Source organism: Budorcas taxicolor, chromosome 11, assembly GCF_023091745.1.
Source record: "Budorcas taxicolor isolate Tak-1 chromosome 11, Takin1.1, whole genome shotgun sequence".
Classification (NCBI taxonomy): Eukaryota; Metazoa; Chordata; class Mammalia; order Artiodactyla; family Bovidae; genus Budorcas; species Budorcas taxicolor.
Genome location: NC_068920.1, coordinates 137,340,603 through 137,357,922, shown reverse-complemented (window position 1 = coordinate 137,357,922; position 17,320 = coordinate 137,340,603). Strand labels below are relative to the sequence as shown.

Below are 17,320 nucleotides of genomic sequence, written 5' to 3'. Positions count from 1 at the left end.
ATGTTCATCAACACATACACACTACCATGTGTAAAATAGATAGCTGGTGAGAAGTTACTGTATAACACTGGGAGCCCAGCCTGGTGCTCTGTGATGACCTAGAGGGGTGGAGTAGGGGGAGGGGAGAGGGGTTCAAGAGGGAGGTGATATATGTATAATTAAGGCTGATTCACAATGTTGTATGGCAGAAACCAACACAACACTGTAAAGCAATTTCCCTCCAATTAAATTTAAAAATAAATTAAAAAAAGAAAAGTTAATGAGGTGATTCCAATGATGACGCACTTCACCTTGAGTTGCAAACACCTTTTTAAATTGCACAAGACATCTGCCCTGGAGGAAAGTGAACAGATTCTTACATTGGCTACTTCTAGTTTCACTCCAGCTTTGAGTCCAGGAGTGATGATGCCGGAGGAGGACACTTGCAGTTGTAATCCAAGTCCAGTGGGGAGTTCAAAGGCATTGTCCATGAAGATGTAGTGAAGGAACAAGTCACTTGTTGAACCTTTCCTTACGAGCTCTTTAATCTATATATCATATAGGAGAGAGTAAAAGTAAGCCTCACTGAAGCAGACTTTCCGAAATGCAGCCTCCCCCATGTCAGACAATAGTTATTCTTCTTCATCCAGAGTGAAAGAGACCGGCATATTTTAATTAGCTGAATAGCTTAATAAATAAAGATGAATGATTATTGATTTCAACAAATTGGAATACAAAAATTTTCCCTGGGTAGATATCATGTCATTTTCAACGGGGGATTCAAAGAGCATTTCAGACTATTTCTGGGCCTCTGAGATTTGTGAACTTTAAGTATCATTGCATGGCATGACGTAATTCTGATTATTTGGTGTTGGAATACTTGCAGCACAATTTATTATGGTGAAACCAGTTTTCTAAAACTGACGAGCTATTTAGATGATGTACATATCAGTATGCATTAGTGTTTATTCTTTATAACACCTCTGGAAAATAACTTGAGATCTCTTTTATGTATATCCTAGGGAGTATATTTGGATATTTTCTACCTTTTAAATAAACTAATAATTATGAATATTTAGACAAGGGACTGAAGTTTTCTACATACTTTGTTTCATAATCACTTCATCATTTAAATATTAAAGGGAATATTTAATATTAAATATTAAAGTGTATCTCTCTAGGTAGAGAGATACACTGTTTTCCACATGAACAAATGAATGCTGTTAATAGATACATGATGAATAGCTTAATTTCTAAATGTTATCAATTCCTTAGGAATCCAGGAATTTTCTTCACTGACATCTAAGCCAAACTTGCCTCTCTGAAGGAAGCGCAAGCACTTTCTCTGGTCTGCATGACTTGGATCATAAGGGAGTCTGGGAGATCTCAAAAGAGCCCAGGCTAAGCCATCATCCTATGACGGTCCACTTACCATCTGGGGGATCCCCTGCAGGGTATGAACACCTTTCAGCAGCAACTTCCCCAGGAGTTGGAGGTCGTGGAGTCTGACAAAGCCAAGCTCTTCTCCCAAGATGCGGAGGTAGGCTCTGGCTTCTGGGAAGTCTTTGGATTTCAGATCTTTGACCAGCTTCTCAACGTTGAACATGATTCCATTGACCATGTCCTGGGATTTTAACAACAAAATGTCTAGTGAGGTGTGAGTGCTGTCAAACACCCTTAGGTTAAGGTGTGGGACCTCCCTATTGCAGCTGTGACGAGCCTAAACATAAACCCTCATGGTGGGGACGTGGGGGCAGACACTGAAACCAGGCCCCCACCTTTTATCAAAAGATAGACAGCTCCTCCAAACTGACATTAAAAAAAAAAAAACCAACAAAAAACAAAAAACTAAGGTCTCGTCAGGGACAATGGTGCTTCCACACTGTTCTTGAATGATGTAGGCATTCAAGTGATCTATGATGTAGGCATAGGTGATCTCTGTTCTCCAGCATGCCAGGATCCCTATGGCTCCCCAAGATTAGAAGATCCTCTGTTCCCCATCCCCTCCCCTGCTTACTCCTTCTCTCCTCCATCAAAGGAAAACACTAGGGATTTCCTGGGAAAGCACAGCTGATGTATACATTGGCCAAAAGCTTGAAACACATCTCATCTAGGGAAGCTCTGATCTAGGTAAGTTCTTAGAGATAAGAATTCCATAGACTGATGCTGAAAGAGTGATTGAGAGACCCAAAACAGATCAAAGACCCTCAGCCTCAAGTGGAGGTGAGTAAATCAGGAGATGGAGGTGAGCATCGGGGAGTAAATTACCACCCTGCTTCTCAAATTGAAATGTGTATACTGGTTACTTGGGGGTTTTCGTTCAAATGCAAGTTCTGATTCCATAGAGCCCAGTAGGGCCTGAGAACCTGCATTTCTAACAGGGGTTGCTGTGATGCTGATGACTGGACCATGCTTTGGACAGCAAAGAGTTAAAGAATAAGAAGGCCCAGATCACACAATCTATTTTCTGCTCCTTAAGTGGAGGCTTATGCCAACTTCAAAGAGGATTCTGCCTGCATTAGCTAGTGCACAGATGTGGGTGAGAGCCAAAGAAAGTAGTTAATAACAGTGAAAATATGAATTTCAAAATTATAATAGTGTCTGCTTCTTGAATAATCAACACAAGAGTCAGGGGCTTTGTTTACCTTTTTACATACTTTAGTTCATTTAGTCTGTAAATATCCTTGTGAAGGATATAAGTTATTATTATCATTCTGGGGAGGTGGAAACAGATATAACATCAAGCAACTTGCCCAGGTATGCAGAGCTTGAAGAGAGTGAGGTTAGATTTCAAACCCATGCCCCAGAGTTCACACTGTTCATCATTATACTCGTGAGCCTCTAATGAGCCTGGACTCTGGATAGACTGAATCTCCAAAAGGCCCATCACTGCAGAGGATACTGCCTCTTATTCCCACTGGACTGGTTAGTAATAGCCATAGTTGTCATTTTGGTTAGATAGTGCTTTGATGATTTCCAGGCTTAGATAAGGACATTTTCGCATTGAGACCCAAAGCTTTCCTTGAGAGGATATGTAAAACATACCTGCTCATGTTTATCATCTTTGGTGTAGCCAAAGTGGTCCACCAAGACCTTGGAGACACGATCAGGAACTCTACCGTTAACCCAGTACAAAGCCTTGTTGACACTGTCTGGGAAAAATCCTTCCTTCCCAAAAAGAGCTTCGAGTGTTGGTTCAAAACCTTTTCCTTCCAAACCAATCTGAGAGAGAAAATCAGGCAAGAAACACCATCAGGTTTCTCTGTTGTCTGTCCATCTCCCATTCCCCTATTTATGCTCAATTTATTAAACAAGTACTTGGTGAATGCTACTGGGCAGGAGTTGTCTTATTTAAATCTCACCAGAATCTTGCAAGACAAAACCTATTATGTGCTTGTTTCCTGGAAGAGGCAGCTAAGGTTCAGAGGGGATACATAGTTAAACTGAAGATTCTGGTTTGGGGGTGAATTTGGGGTTTGAACCCTTGGATTTATGGTGTAAGGGCTTCTCTGAGACATCGCAATTCCATTCATACGAGGAGTCGTGCTCCACACGGCCCCTAGTGGGGAGGCAGGAAGAAGAGGGTGGAGGGAAGAAGTGACGGTATCACTGCCTGATGATTCTTGCTCCTCTTGGAGCTGGCTCACGGCTCCCTTGAGTTGACTATTTATGATGTAGGCCAGAATGGGCTAGAAGACATAAGACTCTGCTTCAGGACCACACATACCTCAAAGAGGTCAGCTGAAGCAAATCCGAAGACTTTGAGGGTCGTTTTCAGCATGCTTTCTTTAGGAAGGTAATTGTTTGGATCAAATATAAGATTTCCTTCGATTTTGGCTGAGACCAGGTCAAGGGATGGAAGAGAAATTGATTTGGAAAACTGATAGCTCTGGGAGAATTTCTTGAAATCCATGATAGTTGGAAGCTGAGATTTTTTCAGAGCTTCTTCCACTAAGCTTTTCAAGCTAGACAAAAAGAAGGAGAGTATTTTGAGCTGACATACATCATGTTACTCTCTCACTCCCAAGTCAATGTGGATTTCCAATCGCTACCAAACTCTTTGGGTTTTATTTGCCCCCAAAGCTTGGCTCAGATCTGCTGCACTTTCACACAGATGTTGGTTCCAGAAGAAAGAACAGCCTTAAAGGGCAGGCAGTGGCTAAATCAGAATTGAGGTTTGGAATTTCAGCCCCTTGTGGCAGATACATGAAAATGACTTTACTTACTCCTGGACATACAGATCTTCTGAGTTTAAGATGTTGGTGATGTGGGAAGCCACAAAATTCTTCACTTGCTCATTCTGTTCCCGAGGGAGAAGTTGGGTGATTTTGCTAATATCCGACTGGGAAGGACTCCCCATTAGCATGAGATAGGCAGCCAGCCGCTTATCCCCTGGAGAGGTGTCATCGAGGAAAGTCTGAAGAAGGACTTCCCGGACCTGTAGTCCAAAGATGAGACTGTCATCACTGTCTGAACATGGAACATGTCTGGTAAACATGCCTGATCTTATTTTGCAAGTGGAATTTCTCTCTATTAATTCTTCAAATGCTGTTACTGAACCTTCTTCACCCAGAGCAACCAGCTCCAGGAAGGGTTCTCAGAAGACACATATCAAATGCATGTTGAGGGGCTTCCCTGGTGGTCAGTGGTTAAGACTTTATCTTCCAATGCAGGGGGTGTGGATTCGATCCCTGGTTGGGCAGCTGAGGTTCCCAAATGCTTTGTGGCCAAAAAACCAAAACATAAAACAGAAGCAATATTGTAACAAATTCAATAAAGACTTTAAAAATAGTCCACATCAAAAAGAATCTTAAAAAATATGCATGCTGAATTCAATTGCATTAAAATATACAAATTATGGCCAAGTTATGACTTGTTGGAGATCTGCCACTAACTGAAGATAAAGATGTTTTAACATAAATTATTTCAATAGGAGGGTTAATGTGAGAAGGAATCAGGAGAATTTGATGCTCATAAGTAAGTCAGGTTGTCTGCAAAGCTGTGGAATCACCATCACCACCTTTGGGGGCCAGTTTGACTCTCTTAGTCTAGGGAAATAGGGGGAAAAAAATCAGACATGTTTTCCAAAGATGGGAGTGATGGTCAGTCTGGTGAGAGGACAGCAGGTAGTGGAAAAAATCACACTTCGCCTGCTGAAGTAGCAGGAAGGTCAACTATTTTTCTCATGTCTGCATATGGCTAGGCCGTCAATTGTTTAGTTGGTAAGTCATGTCTGACTCTCTTGTAACCCCACTGACTGTACCTTGCTAGGCTCCTCTGAAAGTGGGATTTTCCAGAGAAGAGAGGGTGCAGTGGGTTGCCATTTCCTTTTCCAGGGGACCTTTCCCACCCAGGGATCAAGCCTGTGTCTCCTACATTGGCAGGAATATTCTTTAGCACTGAGCCATCTGGAAGCCCCAGGCAGTCAATAGGTGTATTGAAATTTGCAATTAAAGAGCAGTAGAATAAAGTCAGTAGAATGGTGAGATTTAGACTCTCATTCCAAATCTTTGTCAATCTGAATCAACTTGTCATTTTCGGCCCTCTTCTGTGGCCCTTACCTCATCACTAAGCTCCATTTTCCGCAGGGCCTGGATGGCAGCCTTCTGAATCACCAGGGATGGCTGTTCACTTCTGATACATTTCAGGACTGAAGATGTAAGTTTTGGGGTTAGTTGCTCCATGGTTTTACCAATATTTCCTATGACCTACATTGAAAATAAACAAGAGAGAATCAGGGCTCAGAAGGTGCAGTGAGGGGCAGACAGAAAAAGTGCGTCTGAAATGATGCCTATTATACAAAACCAACAAACAAAAAACTGAAAATACCCTCAGAATCAGGTAGGTGAGATCTTCGTTCCCAGTGCAGTCATTGCCAATCTGTTCTGACAGGTAATCAGCAATTTCCAGCAGGTCCTGTGTCCACGTAGGGTTTGTCTTATGATAGCTACAGAAGAAGAGTTAGGATTCAGCAAGCATAGCCAGGCTTATCTTAAAATATACACTGATGTTCACTGATCTCTTATTTAAGTCATTACTCTCAAAGTTGACCATTAGACAAACGAAAGGGTAAGCATCAGAATTTGCAAGTGGAGGGAGGGTACAAACAACACTGACATGCGGGGTCTTCCTTCGCTCCTACGAGGAGAACCAGTGGAAAACTCACTTGTTGATCATGTGACTCAGAGCATAAAACGTGAGCCGGCTCTGCTGCACTCTTGCGGTGTTAAAGACCTCCCGCAGCCTCTCGGCCGAGGGCTCTGGGATCAAGGCCACCAGGTAGGTCACAGCATCTATCAGAAGGGGGTTGGCTCTCTCATTTTTCAGCCACTGGAGGATGTGAGTGTAGCACTGGGGCTGTCCACACTGAATCAAGGCTTGTAAAGTGATGGGGCTGAGAAGAAAAGGGCAGAGAAAGAAAGATCACCTTCTAGGCAGCTAAAACCTCCTTGGCCCCCAGGGTTCCCTCTGTCAGGAATTCCCTTATTCAAGATCCAAATCCAACCATCTTCCAAAATCTAACTCAGATCCCTAGAGAACAGAGAAGCCTTCCCCATAAGTAGCATCCACTGGAGAAGCACCATGGAGCAAAGTCCGAAGAAGGACCCCCTGGACTCAACACCCAGAGAGGACTGTTATCCTTTGGTCAGAAGATGGAACATGCCACATAAACACTCGCCCAGTCCCTTCTCTGACCTTCACAGCACGAAGACGGCACTGAAGTAAAGAGAAGTCACGGTATTATTTTGTTTGCTTGAGTTCTCTCTCCTCTAGCCTACAGGCTTCCAGAAAACACAGACTTCTTTTCCTCTCACTTCCCAGGGTACTCATTATAGAACGAGGGATTAAAGATACCCATCAAAATGTGGGAAAGATTTCCCTCCTATCTCAACATGTAAATATTTATCTACCTTGGATGCACTGTACGTGTGTGTGTTACCCATGGAACTCGAGACACCTTAGCTGGAACTCTAAACACCTTAGCTGACATTTCTCTATCGAGCAAACATTGACTGACTGACTCAACTGATTAAATGGGTTGAAATTTCAATGGTTCCTGGGATTCTCTGGCTGAGGTCTCAGCCAGCTCCCATGGGCTCATAATCTCTGAAGGTTTGAGCTGTGACTGCTCAAGAAATACCTGGACACTTCGATCAGCTTCGGCAAGAGGGAGGTGACCGCCTCACTGCTGAGGCCTCGCAGCTCGGTCACTAGTTTATGGAAGAGGTTGGCTCTCTGGGCATTCTGCTCAGAGACGTGCAGTTTCTGCAGCTCCTGGAGCGTCTTCACAATGGCCTCAGCATGCTTTGGAGGTGACGTGGACCTGGTGCTCTCAAAGGCAAGACCCACTGCCTCAGTGCCTGGAAGGAGGAGTGTGTCAGAGGGATTCCAGCTTACCCCTGCATCTCAGCCTCATCTTTCTTCTAGAAGCTGGAGATCCAGGAAGGGTCAGCAAGATGGGGGTGGAGAAAAGAAGCCTCTCTTGTTCTGTTCTTAGTGCCTGTTTTGTGTCTGGCTCTGGGCTAGGGGTCTGACTTCAGTGTTTCCCTAACTTGCCACTCTCTCCTTGTGATTAGCGTGAATATTGTGCACACCTGCTGTTGCTTCAGTGATGTCTGACTCTTTGCAACCCCATAGACCATAGCCTGCCAGGCTCCCTTACCCATGGGATTCTCCAGGCAAGAATACTGGAGTGAGTGCCATGTCCTTCTCCAGGGGATCTTCCCAACCCAGAGATCGAACCTGAGTCTCTTACATCTCCTGCACTGGCAGCCAGGTTCTTTACCACGAGCACCACTTGGGAAGTTCAGCATTTAATATTATTCCTCAATTTAAAGATAAGGGAACTAAGACCCAGAGGTGAGCCACTTATTGTGCCCAAGAGCTTTCTGGGTGTAAGAGGCAGAGCTGGGATTGAATCCAGGCTTGTTAGACTTATATTGGATTGAATGACCTTTTTGCCTAAAAGAGCTGGTGAGGAGGTGCTGCTGACATGAGGCTAGACTCACTGGCCCTCACCCATCCTGTCTTCCCACTGGGTCTAATGGCAGTTTGTGTGTGTGTGTGTGTGTGTCTGTGTGTGTCTGTGTGTGTCTGTGTGTGTGTGTGTGTGTGTAGGCGGGACGTTTGGTGTTCCCTCCATCACCCTGCTCTCACCTCTGCCCAGGAGGTGGGTGAATCAGTGGTGCGGAGGAAGGAGTCCTGACTTAGATTAGACCTGGAGGCCCATTCTGTACGGCCTCTAACAGTCTGTGACTTTGGATATGTCACCAAGCCTCTCTGTGTGTCCCTTTTCCTTCCATAGAATGGGAGTAAAAGCACATGCTGCTACCACCTGACATCACGGGTGGCTGAGAACGAGGTAGGGCACACGACTCATTGACATAAAGACAGGTGCAGCGCTGAGGTTGGACTAGAGGTTTCTCTAGTTCCCTTCAGCTCTAAAGACTGATTCCTGACCTTTCCCATTTGCCCTGCCTCGCTCAGGCCTGGCTGTCCGATTTACCAAAGGTGGACTTGGGAGGCCAGTTTCCTATTTCCAAAACCCAGGGAGTGCTAGGAGAACTCTCCCCTTTCCTTTATCCCATTGCCACCTGACATTCTGAAATGAACAGGCTTTCTCAGTAGAACGGCCCATGGCCAGAAGCCCAGAGCCCAGGACTCTCACAGGGCCCAGCAAGGAGCTAAGCCATGGTAGGTACCTCGTGGGCAGGTTTCCCAACCCTGGCAACCATGTGTACATCACACCTTACCTTCCTCAAAGAAGCGGCTGTTGATCTTAGGTGTGTCTTCAAGTTTCAAAGTCTGTGTGACCTGTGCCATCATCCCGTATTTGTTCCTGGCAACACAGGAATGACAGCATGTCGCGGATGGCCAGGCTCCCCGCAGCATCCTCTGCTCTTCATGTTGAATGTCTCTCCTATCTCCGCTCCTCCCCAAATCCTGCTCCCCTTTCAAACCATACTTATTTATATCCAGCTGTCCTTGACCGCCTGTGAACAGCAACAGCTCCTTCTGGTCATGCTGGCTGTCCTTCCATCAGAAGGACCCCTATACCTCTCCACCATTCCAGAGTGCCCAGAGGGAATGAACTGACACCAAGCTCCAAAATTCTTTTGTGATCTCCCATAGTTCAGTTGCCAAGAATATAGATAGCAGTTACTCAGTCAACACTAGTTGACTGACCAGTTTTCAAAATGGATATGTAAGTCTCTAGGCCAATTCCAAAATCTTCTGTAAAGCCTTTCTAACCCGATCAGCTAGTAATGGTTCCAGTTTTTCCTGATCTCGAGCCCTTAAAGCCTGGATCTCAGATATCTTTTGTTGGTTTTGAATTGTTCCTCATGCCTAAGTCTTTCCTACCAAACGGCCTATTAGCTTGAGACAGGAGGATAGAAATACATTCTACTTTGTACCTTTTCATACCTCCTCCCAGGCACAGCCTAGCTTGCAACAGGGCACCGAGAAGCATTCAGCTCTTAATGGCCCCATAAATAAGGAATCGGGGCTACAGCCAGGGACCTACTTGTAGGAGAAGGGCAGGAATAGGTGTTGCTCATTGCAGATGGCTTCTGACACGTGCTTCCTCCTTGGGTCCAGGGTGTACTGGCAGGACTGGCTGCTGCCAATCAGTGTTGACAAGGGGCGGGTCTGTGAATGGGATCAGGGAAAAAGCATTTTCATCAGGCCCTGGGGCTTGAACCTGAGTCTTCTCCCATATGTATTTCCCTTCAGGGAAGAAAGTGGGGGAACAGGGGTTCTGTACCACTAGATAAACTCAGCGAGAGAAGAGAGCTTCATACTTGACTTTTAGTCAAGGGGATGAAAACCCAAAAGCTGAGTCCAGCTGTAGACTTTTCTTATTTCACTCCAGGAGACTTCTGATCTGTACAAAGTATTTATAACCTGGAATCCGGCACATGGGGCTTCCTAGGTGGCACTAGTAGTAAAGAACCTGCTTGCCAATGAAGGAAACACAATGAAACATGTGTTTTATTGTTCCCTGGGTTGGGGAGATCCCCTGGAGAAGGACATGGCAACCCGCGCCAGTATTCTTGCCTGGAGAATCCCATGGACAGAGGAGCCTGGCAGGCTACAGTCCATGGGGTTGCAAAAAGTTGGACACGACTGAAGCGACTTAGCATGCATGCATGCATCTAACATGACTCCTTGTCCTACCACACACGAACACTTCACACCAGTTCCTACTGCTCCTTATGTTTTCTCTGCCTGGAAGTTTTTCTCTGGGATCCCTTCTAGCTGTAACATTCCATAATGTTAATAATGAAGAGGCTGCTGCCAGTGTGCATAGCAATGCTGATGTGAACTTACCATGCCTCTAATCAAAGCGAGTGGGCTAACTCCCGTGCTAATGGGCTGGAAGTGATCACACTTCCCCAGGTTTCTTTCAATAGATATTTCTGTTGCCACGTTTCCCTTCTTCGTTTTAACAGTAAAGTCTGTGGAGCAGTTTCCATACACGGTATCCTAGGGCAGCAGGAGATACAACAAGTGTACTCAACACAGGGAACCATCTTTAGGTGCTTGGGGTAGGGCTGGGAAAGAAGCCTATAAGAAAAGCCTGTAAGAAAGAAGTCTGTAAGAAAAGAAAAGAAAAGAAAAGCTTTCTCCCAGATCTCCCATGGATCTGGGAGAAAGCTTCGTCCTCTTGGACAGCACGTGGGTGCGGTTGGTTCCTGGGCAGCCAGGGTGGGTGTGAGAAAACCTCTTAAGGGTGGTCCTGGCTCTTTGGTGTGTACTCCAACCCGTTTTGTGTATATGTCTTGGTTCTCCCCCCAGATCCTGAGACCTCCCGGTGCAGGGGCCCCTGCAGAATGCAACAGTATCTGCTCCCCGTGGAGTGCAGCACAGAGCTCAGAACATAGTAAGGGCTCAAAAGTGTTCACGGGACTGAACTAAACTGAACGTCACACACACACACACACACACACACACACACACACACACACAGAGGCCTTACTGTGCTCTACCTTGTGGAAACATAACAAAATCAAACAGAGGGTAGGGTGGTCAGGGCTCCTCAGAAACTGCTATAAAATTAGACCCAACCTGCTCAGGCTGTGTGGGCTGGGCCCTCAGTGAGCCCAGAGATCAGGGGAGCTCTGAGCAACGTGCTTCACACCAATACAGGGCCTCCTGTGTAACTAGCCACGCAGCTGAGTCAACGATCCAGTTGACGTATAAGTGGAACCCAGCTCCACTATGTGAAGAGGAGTTCAAAGGATCACTGTTATCAGCTTTTTAAATTCTCACCAGAAATAACACTTGCTTAGCCTCTTCCGTTTCTGGGGGAAGCAGGAGGGCAGAGATGATGCCCCTCTTGATGTTGAGGATGTGTTTAGGCTCTTCTTTCTCTGGGTAAAGTAGGACTTGCTTGCCTTCAGGAACAGCCAGCTTGAGGTCGTATCTGGTGCAGAGAGAGTATGGTTACCAGGGGTTCCTTCTCCACCGTGAGCCATAGGCTAGGTGGCGTTGCAGCCTCCTTTTTACATCGTTTTTTGATAAATATCAGCACATATACATATATTTTCAAAAAAGTATGTGTATGCTTCTGGTATTCTTTCTTTTTTTTTTTTTTTTTGCTTTGCTTGGCTCACCCAGTCCCTCTCTCTCCCCATATGAGTTTCTGCAGTCACTATCCCCACACAACACCCCACTGGGCCTTCCATTCATATCTCCACACTCATATGATCTTATACAGAAGCATGGGAGTGAAAACACCTTCATAGAAATAGTTTGTCGTTGCTGGTTTTATCCAAATGGCATGGCATCATGCATACTTGTTTTTATCTTGTTCTTCTCATTTAATTCTACTCCATGAAAATCCTTGAGTCATCTGGCAGCACTCTAACAGATTCTTTTTACAAAGCTGCGTAACAGTCCATTCTGTGGTTATATATTCTTTATTCAGATCGTCTCCTATTTGATGGCATTCATCTTTTCTCTTCCTGGATGTTTAAATTTTTTTCCCCACCAACAACACTGATACAAACATTTTTATGCATCTATCTTCACATGTTACTACTTTTCTTTTTAGCTATGTCAAAGGCTCCAAGTATTTTTCATTATATTTACTAAATTGACTAAATGCACTCCTTTGCAGCAGCAATGTGTGAGGGTATGCTTTGCCTCACAGGCTTGCCAGCAATAGGTGCTATTGCTGTTTAAAGTTTCTGTAGTCTTATGGGTATAAGTGAGTATAACGTGATAAATATCTTGTTGCATTAATTTCATCTCCTGACCACCAGCGAACTGGAGCTTCTTTCCATACATTTGTTGGACATTCCTTCACTTTCATATGATCTCAGGCTATGGCTAAAGGGTCAACTCTGATCGTAGGGACCTTTCTTTGGGGACTTCCCTAGGGAATTTCAGAGAGCCTGGCAGCTGAGTCAGAAGAAAGAAAAAGAGATGAGGGTTGCTTCCCACAGCCCTACATCCTCTCAGAAAATTCCAGACACTGTGACACAGGCTCACAGGAGAGCCTCAAGGTGGCCAAAAGCAGGAGTCTCTTTTGTTTGGAGGAGGGTAAGGACCAAAGCAGACTTCCCTGGTGGCTCAGATGGTAAAGAATCTGCCTGCAATGTGGGAGGCCCTGTTCTCTGGGTTGGGAAGATCCCCTGGAGAAGGGAATGGCTATCCACTCTAGTATTCTTGCCTGGAGAATTCCATGGATAGAGGAGCCTGAAGGGCTATAGTCCACGGGGTTTTAAGTCGAACATGACTGAGCAACTAACAGACCAGAGAGCAACTCCTACTCCCTTCCATCACTGCGGCCCCACTCCCTCTGATGCTTCCAAGTCTTGGATGCAATAAGAGGCGCTGGTAAGAGACAGAAGCACCAGGGCCTATTTTGGCTTCCGAGTCTAATGTTTAACAAATTGAAAGACAGGCAGGGAAGGAGTGTCCATTGTTACCAAATCAACAACCCCATGACTGTATTTGCACACACTTAGGACACTACAAGGGCTTTGCTGATGGTTCAGATGGAAAAGAATCTGCCTGCAATGCAGGAGACACTGCAAACTGTGATCTGGAGATGAGGCAGGGGTGATGTTCAAAAAAATCTAACAACCAGCACACCGTGAACACTGATCAGTCAGAAGCGCTGCCAGCTGTAAGCAACAGGAAAGGTCTGGTCAGTGTACACTGGCAGGACGCCGGCCCTGGAGGGGAACCCGCTCAGGCCGAGGCTCTCCCCGGACCCCCTGAAGCTAGTGTTCTCTGTTGAGCCGAGCCATGTTTGGTCACAGCAAGTCCTGCCCGGACCCTCTCTGAAGACCACCAGGCACAGTCTTGTTTCATTCTTTAAACATGAATTCACTTGTTTAAACAAACCATCTCAGCTTTATTGTCTCAAAGAGTGTGAGATCTTTTAGAACCATATTTAAATGATAATTAGGGAAACTTCAGTAGGGGAGGGTAGAGACTACTTCCCTCTTTTTGATTGTTGTGAAAACTCAGCAATTTCCTGTTCTATGGTGAGTAGAGAGTACAAATACTTGTACTCACATATGTGCCCAACAATAAACGCATGCTCATGTCTCCCTTGGACACACACACACACTCGTGTGAAACACATGCCATGATGCCCGGAGCTCAGAAATTTGAACGCACTGGCCTACGTCTTACTTGGACATGGCAGCAGCAAACTCCTCAGAGTTCTTGGTCTTCTTCAGCAAGGCCTTGCCCTCAGGGTCGAGGCCATACACCTCTTTCAGGGTGCAGTGACTCGTCTTCAGGATGAAGTTGCAGAGTTGGGGGACCTCCAGCTCCACCTGAGAAGACAGGGTACATTAAGACTCTCCACCAAGAACACAACACTCCTCCCCAGCTCAGGGATTTCTGACCTTTCCCATGTTCCGCGGGACACCATACTTCTGAAGTTTTCCCCTTTGTATGCAAAGGATGATAACTTTTTATTGGTTCTAAATGTACTCCCTTTAGTTATAAAGAGGTACAACTGGCTGGAAGAAATGCAGCTGAGGAGTGAGGGTTTGGAAGAAAACCAGGAGGCAGGAGGAGGGCTATCATTGGTTTCAACAGCAAATGCTTCCTTAATGTCAGGGGAAAAACCAAAAATCCAAGACCATGTGTATCTATCAGGGCCTATTCCAAGCTTCACATACAGCTGGAGTTTAAATAGTTCCCTCTGTGTTATCCAGCGTGGTTTAAAGAACTTTCTGCAGTGCTGGAGATGTTCTGTTTTCTCACTATCCAATATAGGAGCCACTAGGTATGGGGGCCAACAGGGCATTCGAAATACAGTTAGTGTGACTAAGAAACTGAATGTTTACTTTTATTCAATTGATTTTTATTTATTTAAACCTTTTTATTTTATATTTGAATACAGCCGAGTAACAACTTTTATTCAATTTAAATAGTCGCATGTGACTAATGGCTACTTACCTGACAGCACAGATGCTGGTGCCTGAAAACTAAGAGGGCGGCCCAGTTTGACTTCTCTTTCCCACAGGAACCCCAATAGCTGCCCTTAGATCTGTTCCGCAGAACATGGATACGAGTACAGTCTGTCTCAACAACTGGTGAAGTTTTATTTGAGAACAAACTGCACGTTTAAAATTTTCTGTTCTGTTTGTTTTTAGTAGTAGATCCTGTTTCAGTTACATGATAAAAGCCACACTCCAGAATGCTTTCCTGGGATGCTCACCCATTGGACATCTCTTGAAATGTTAACTCTATTAGTCTGCAATTTTGACATTTTAGATCACATATTTTAATTACATCTTGGAAAGAAAAGTGAAAGTGAAAGTGAAGTCGCTCAGTCATGTCCGACTCCTTGCAACTCCATGGACTACCAGGCTTCTCTGGCAAAAGTACCGGAGTGGACTGCCATTTCCGTCTCTAGGGGATCTTCTTGACCCAGGGATGGAACCTGGGTCTCCCGCACTGCAGGCAGAGGCTTAACCCTCTGAGCCACCAGGGAATGGAAGCTAATATCAAAATAAACCTGGTAGGTAAAAATATTGTTTCTGTGGCAGACAACTTAAATTTTTTTTTTTTAATGTGAACCATTTCTAAAGTCTTCATTGAATCTGTCGCTTCTGTTTTATGTTTCGGTTTTTTGGCATCTAGTCATGTGGGATCTTGGCCACCCCAAACAAGGATTGAATCCACAACTTCCCGCATTGGAAGGTGAAGCCTTAACCCCTGGACCAGCAGGGAAGTCTCTGTAGCAGATAGCTTCTCAGCAAAGAAGCTGACTGGCAAACTGAGGGCCAGTCCAGCACTTAGAGGTTATGACGGTCCTGGCGCAAGCCGGGTTTGCTCAGCCCTGGGCTCCAGGGTCCTCCAGTGGCCTTCCCTCTCCCCTCGTACCTTGCAGTTGATCTTAGTGGAGCTTCTTGAATCAGCAGTCCCAGGGACACCACTGGAACTCTCAGCCTCATAGTTATAGACGTATTTCCTGAGGTGCTTGAATCGCGTTGCATCTTCTACAATGAGGAGAAATCCATCAGCTACATGGCAGAAATAACTCGCCCAAGGATACTCCATCCTGGGCATAGAGGGATAGTGGCACAGATAATGAAAAACGGTAATTAAACTCCAATTATTTTCAATTAATTTTGCCTTATACTTAATTTTTCTTTATAGATTTCTCTGTTACGACAGTGCTGAGGCTAATATTTAAATTAACTTGTATTCTTTGAATATATAATCTGAAGCACAAGGCAGGGAGTGTCAAGCGATGAGGCTCAGACAGTCTACAGGAAAGACTCCTTGGAAAATTAAGAGTTGACAGAATAAAGCAAATATATCTTTCACTGACTTTTCAGAATGAAAATACTCTAACTCTATGGCTCTTTTTAGATTCTACCAAATATCTGAGGCAAAGTTCACTAAGCGTCAAGGATATCTGGCTGACTTAAGAAACCCCCAAGAAGGAATTTCTGGAGGTTTCTGCTGTGCTTGAGAGAAATTTCCTGAACAATTTGAGAGAAAGAGCATCTGGGTCCCGAGTCCAGATGCAGTGATGCCAGACGCCCACGAGATGGCAGTGCTGCCCCATCAGAAGCATCCCTCTCTCTCCGGAGAAAACAGGGTACCACTGCAAGGCCGGCTCCTTTGACCCCTAGGGGTCAGGTAAATACAAATCCCAGGGTGAGCATCTACAAAGGTTAAAGTCAGCATTTCTTCACCCTCTTGTGCTTCAGATTAATGATTAGTCCCTGACAAACAGTCTCTTTAAAGTGCCCATGGATCAACAGGTCCCTTCCCCACCCTATCCCCAGGCTGAACGCTGGGGACAAGAGGGGAAGGGTGGGTAAAAGAGCTGAGGTCCCCTCGCGGGGGCAGAGGCTCCAGGAACTGGTTTCTTGGGGTCAGAGCGGTGTACATCAATTACAGCATCACGGTGTTGCAGTGATCCAAGGTGCAGAGGGAGGGGTCGGGGGTCGAGGGTTGAGGGGTGGGGTGGGGCGCCCTTCTCAGCTCAGGGGGAAATGCCTTACTTGGACAACTGGGGCTGACATTTTCCAGCACTTCATCTCCTGTAAGAAAGGGAGAAAGGCAACTGTAGGTTTTCCCTTTCTTCCAGCTGGGGCCTAGGGTCTGGCCAGAAGGACCACTGCATTAACCTCTAGCAGGGAAGAAGGCTTTGAAGAATCCTCCGTCCCTCCCATCACCTCCCCCACTCCCACCCTGAGTCTAGAGGAGCCCCTCGCAGCTGGTCCTGTGCCCCTGTCCTTCCATCCTCGGGCTGCCCTCCCTCTGTCCCAGGACCAAGCTGCCCCAGCCACCACTCCGGCCCTGGCTTTGGGGCCCCTGGTCCCCCGCCCCCAGCCCTGCACCCTGACGGCTGGGTGGCCTCACTCACTGGCCTGGGTGCTGGCGGCATCCAGGAACAGCAGCAGCAGCAGCAGCAGCACCGCGGGCCTCGGGGCGCCCATGGCCAACCTGGGCGGTGTCTCCCTGCCGCCTGCTGTCTGGGCCTGGCCTCGGTGCTGCTCGCTGGCTCCGGGGGACGGGCGCCCACAGGCAGCCCCGCACCTACACTTGCACCTGCAGTGGGGATGGACGGCCGGCGCCCAGGGCTCTATTTATACGAGGCCTAAGGCCGCCTGCCCAGGGCCCCAGCTGAAGGAGCACCGGGCAAATTGCACAAGGTCCAAAGGGCAGCGACCGGGGCCTGTTTGCTTTTCCGCACCAGGCCAGGCTCTGAGCCCTGAGAAGGGGCCGGCGAGGGGGCTCAGCCCAGACTCCTCCAGGGCTACTGGGGCCTGGCCTCTCCCCTGGCTTGTCTGCAGGGGTCTCAGAGCCCGAGGGGCCTGCCCTGACCCAGCAAGACGACTGAGCGCAG

The 17,320-nt window shown here is 46.4% G+C and overlaps 1 protein-coding gene across 1 annotated transcript in view; it reads right to left on the bottom strand.

Moving 5' to 3' along the window:
* The window catches only part of APOB (apolipoprotein B), a 39,435-nt gene extending 22,525 nt beyond the window's left edge, over nt 1-16,910 (bottom strand). The window contains exons 1-17 of the mRNA XM_052649316.1: nt 16,838-16,910; nt 16,473-16,511; nt 15,340-15,455; nt 13,633-13,778; nt 11,254-11,407; nt 10,312-10,467; nt 9,506-9,630; nt 8,733-8,818; nt 7,121-7,340; nt 6,146-6,373; nt 5,809-5,926; nt 5,541-5,687; nt 4,206-4,417; nt 3,707-3,944; nt 3,025-3,201; nt 1,412-1,603; nt 360-527 (exon numbers count right to left, since the gene is read on the bottom strand). Of these exons, the coding sequence (XP_052505276.1) occupies nt 360-527; nt 1,412-1,603; nt 3,025-3,201; nt 3,707-3,944; nt 4,206-4,417; nt 5,541-5,687; nt 5,809-5,926; nt 6,146-6,373; nt 7,121-7,340; nt 8,733-8,818; nt 9,506-9,630; nt 10,312-10,467; nt 11,254-11,407; nt 13,633-13,778; nt 15,340-15,455; nt 16,473-16,511; nt 16,838-16,910 (2,595 nt within the window). The remainder of the gene's footprint in view (nt 1-359; nt 528-1,411; nt 1,604-3,024; nt 3,202-3,706; nt 3,945-4,205; nt 4,418-5,540; nt 5,688-5,808; nt 5,927-6,145; nt 6,374-7,120; nt 7,341-8,732; nt 8,819-9,505; nt 9,631-10,311; nt 10,468-11,253; nt 11,408-13,632; nt 13,779-15,339; nt 15,456-16,472; nt 16,512-16,837) is intronic.
* Nucleotides 16,911-17,320: the final 410 nt, after the last annotated feature.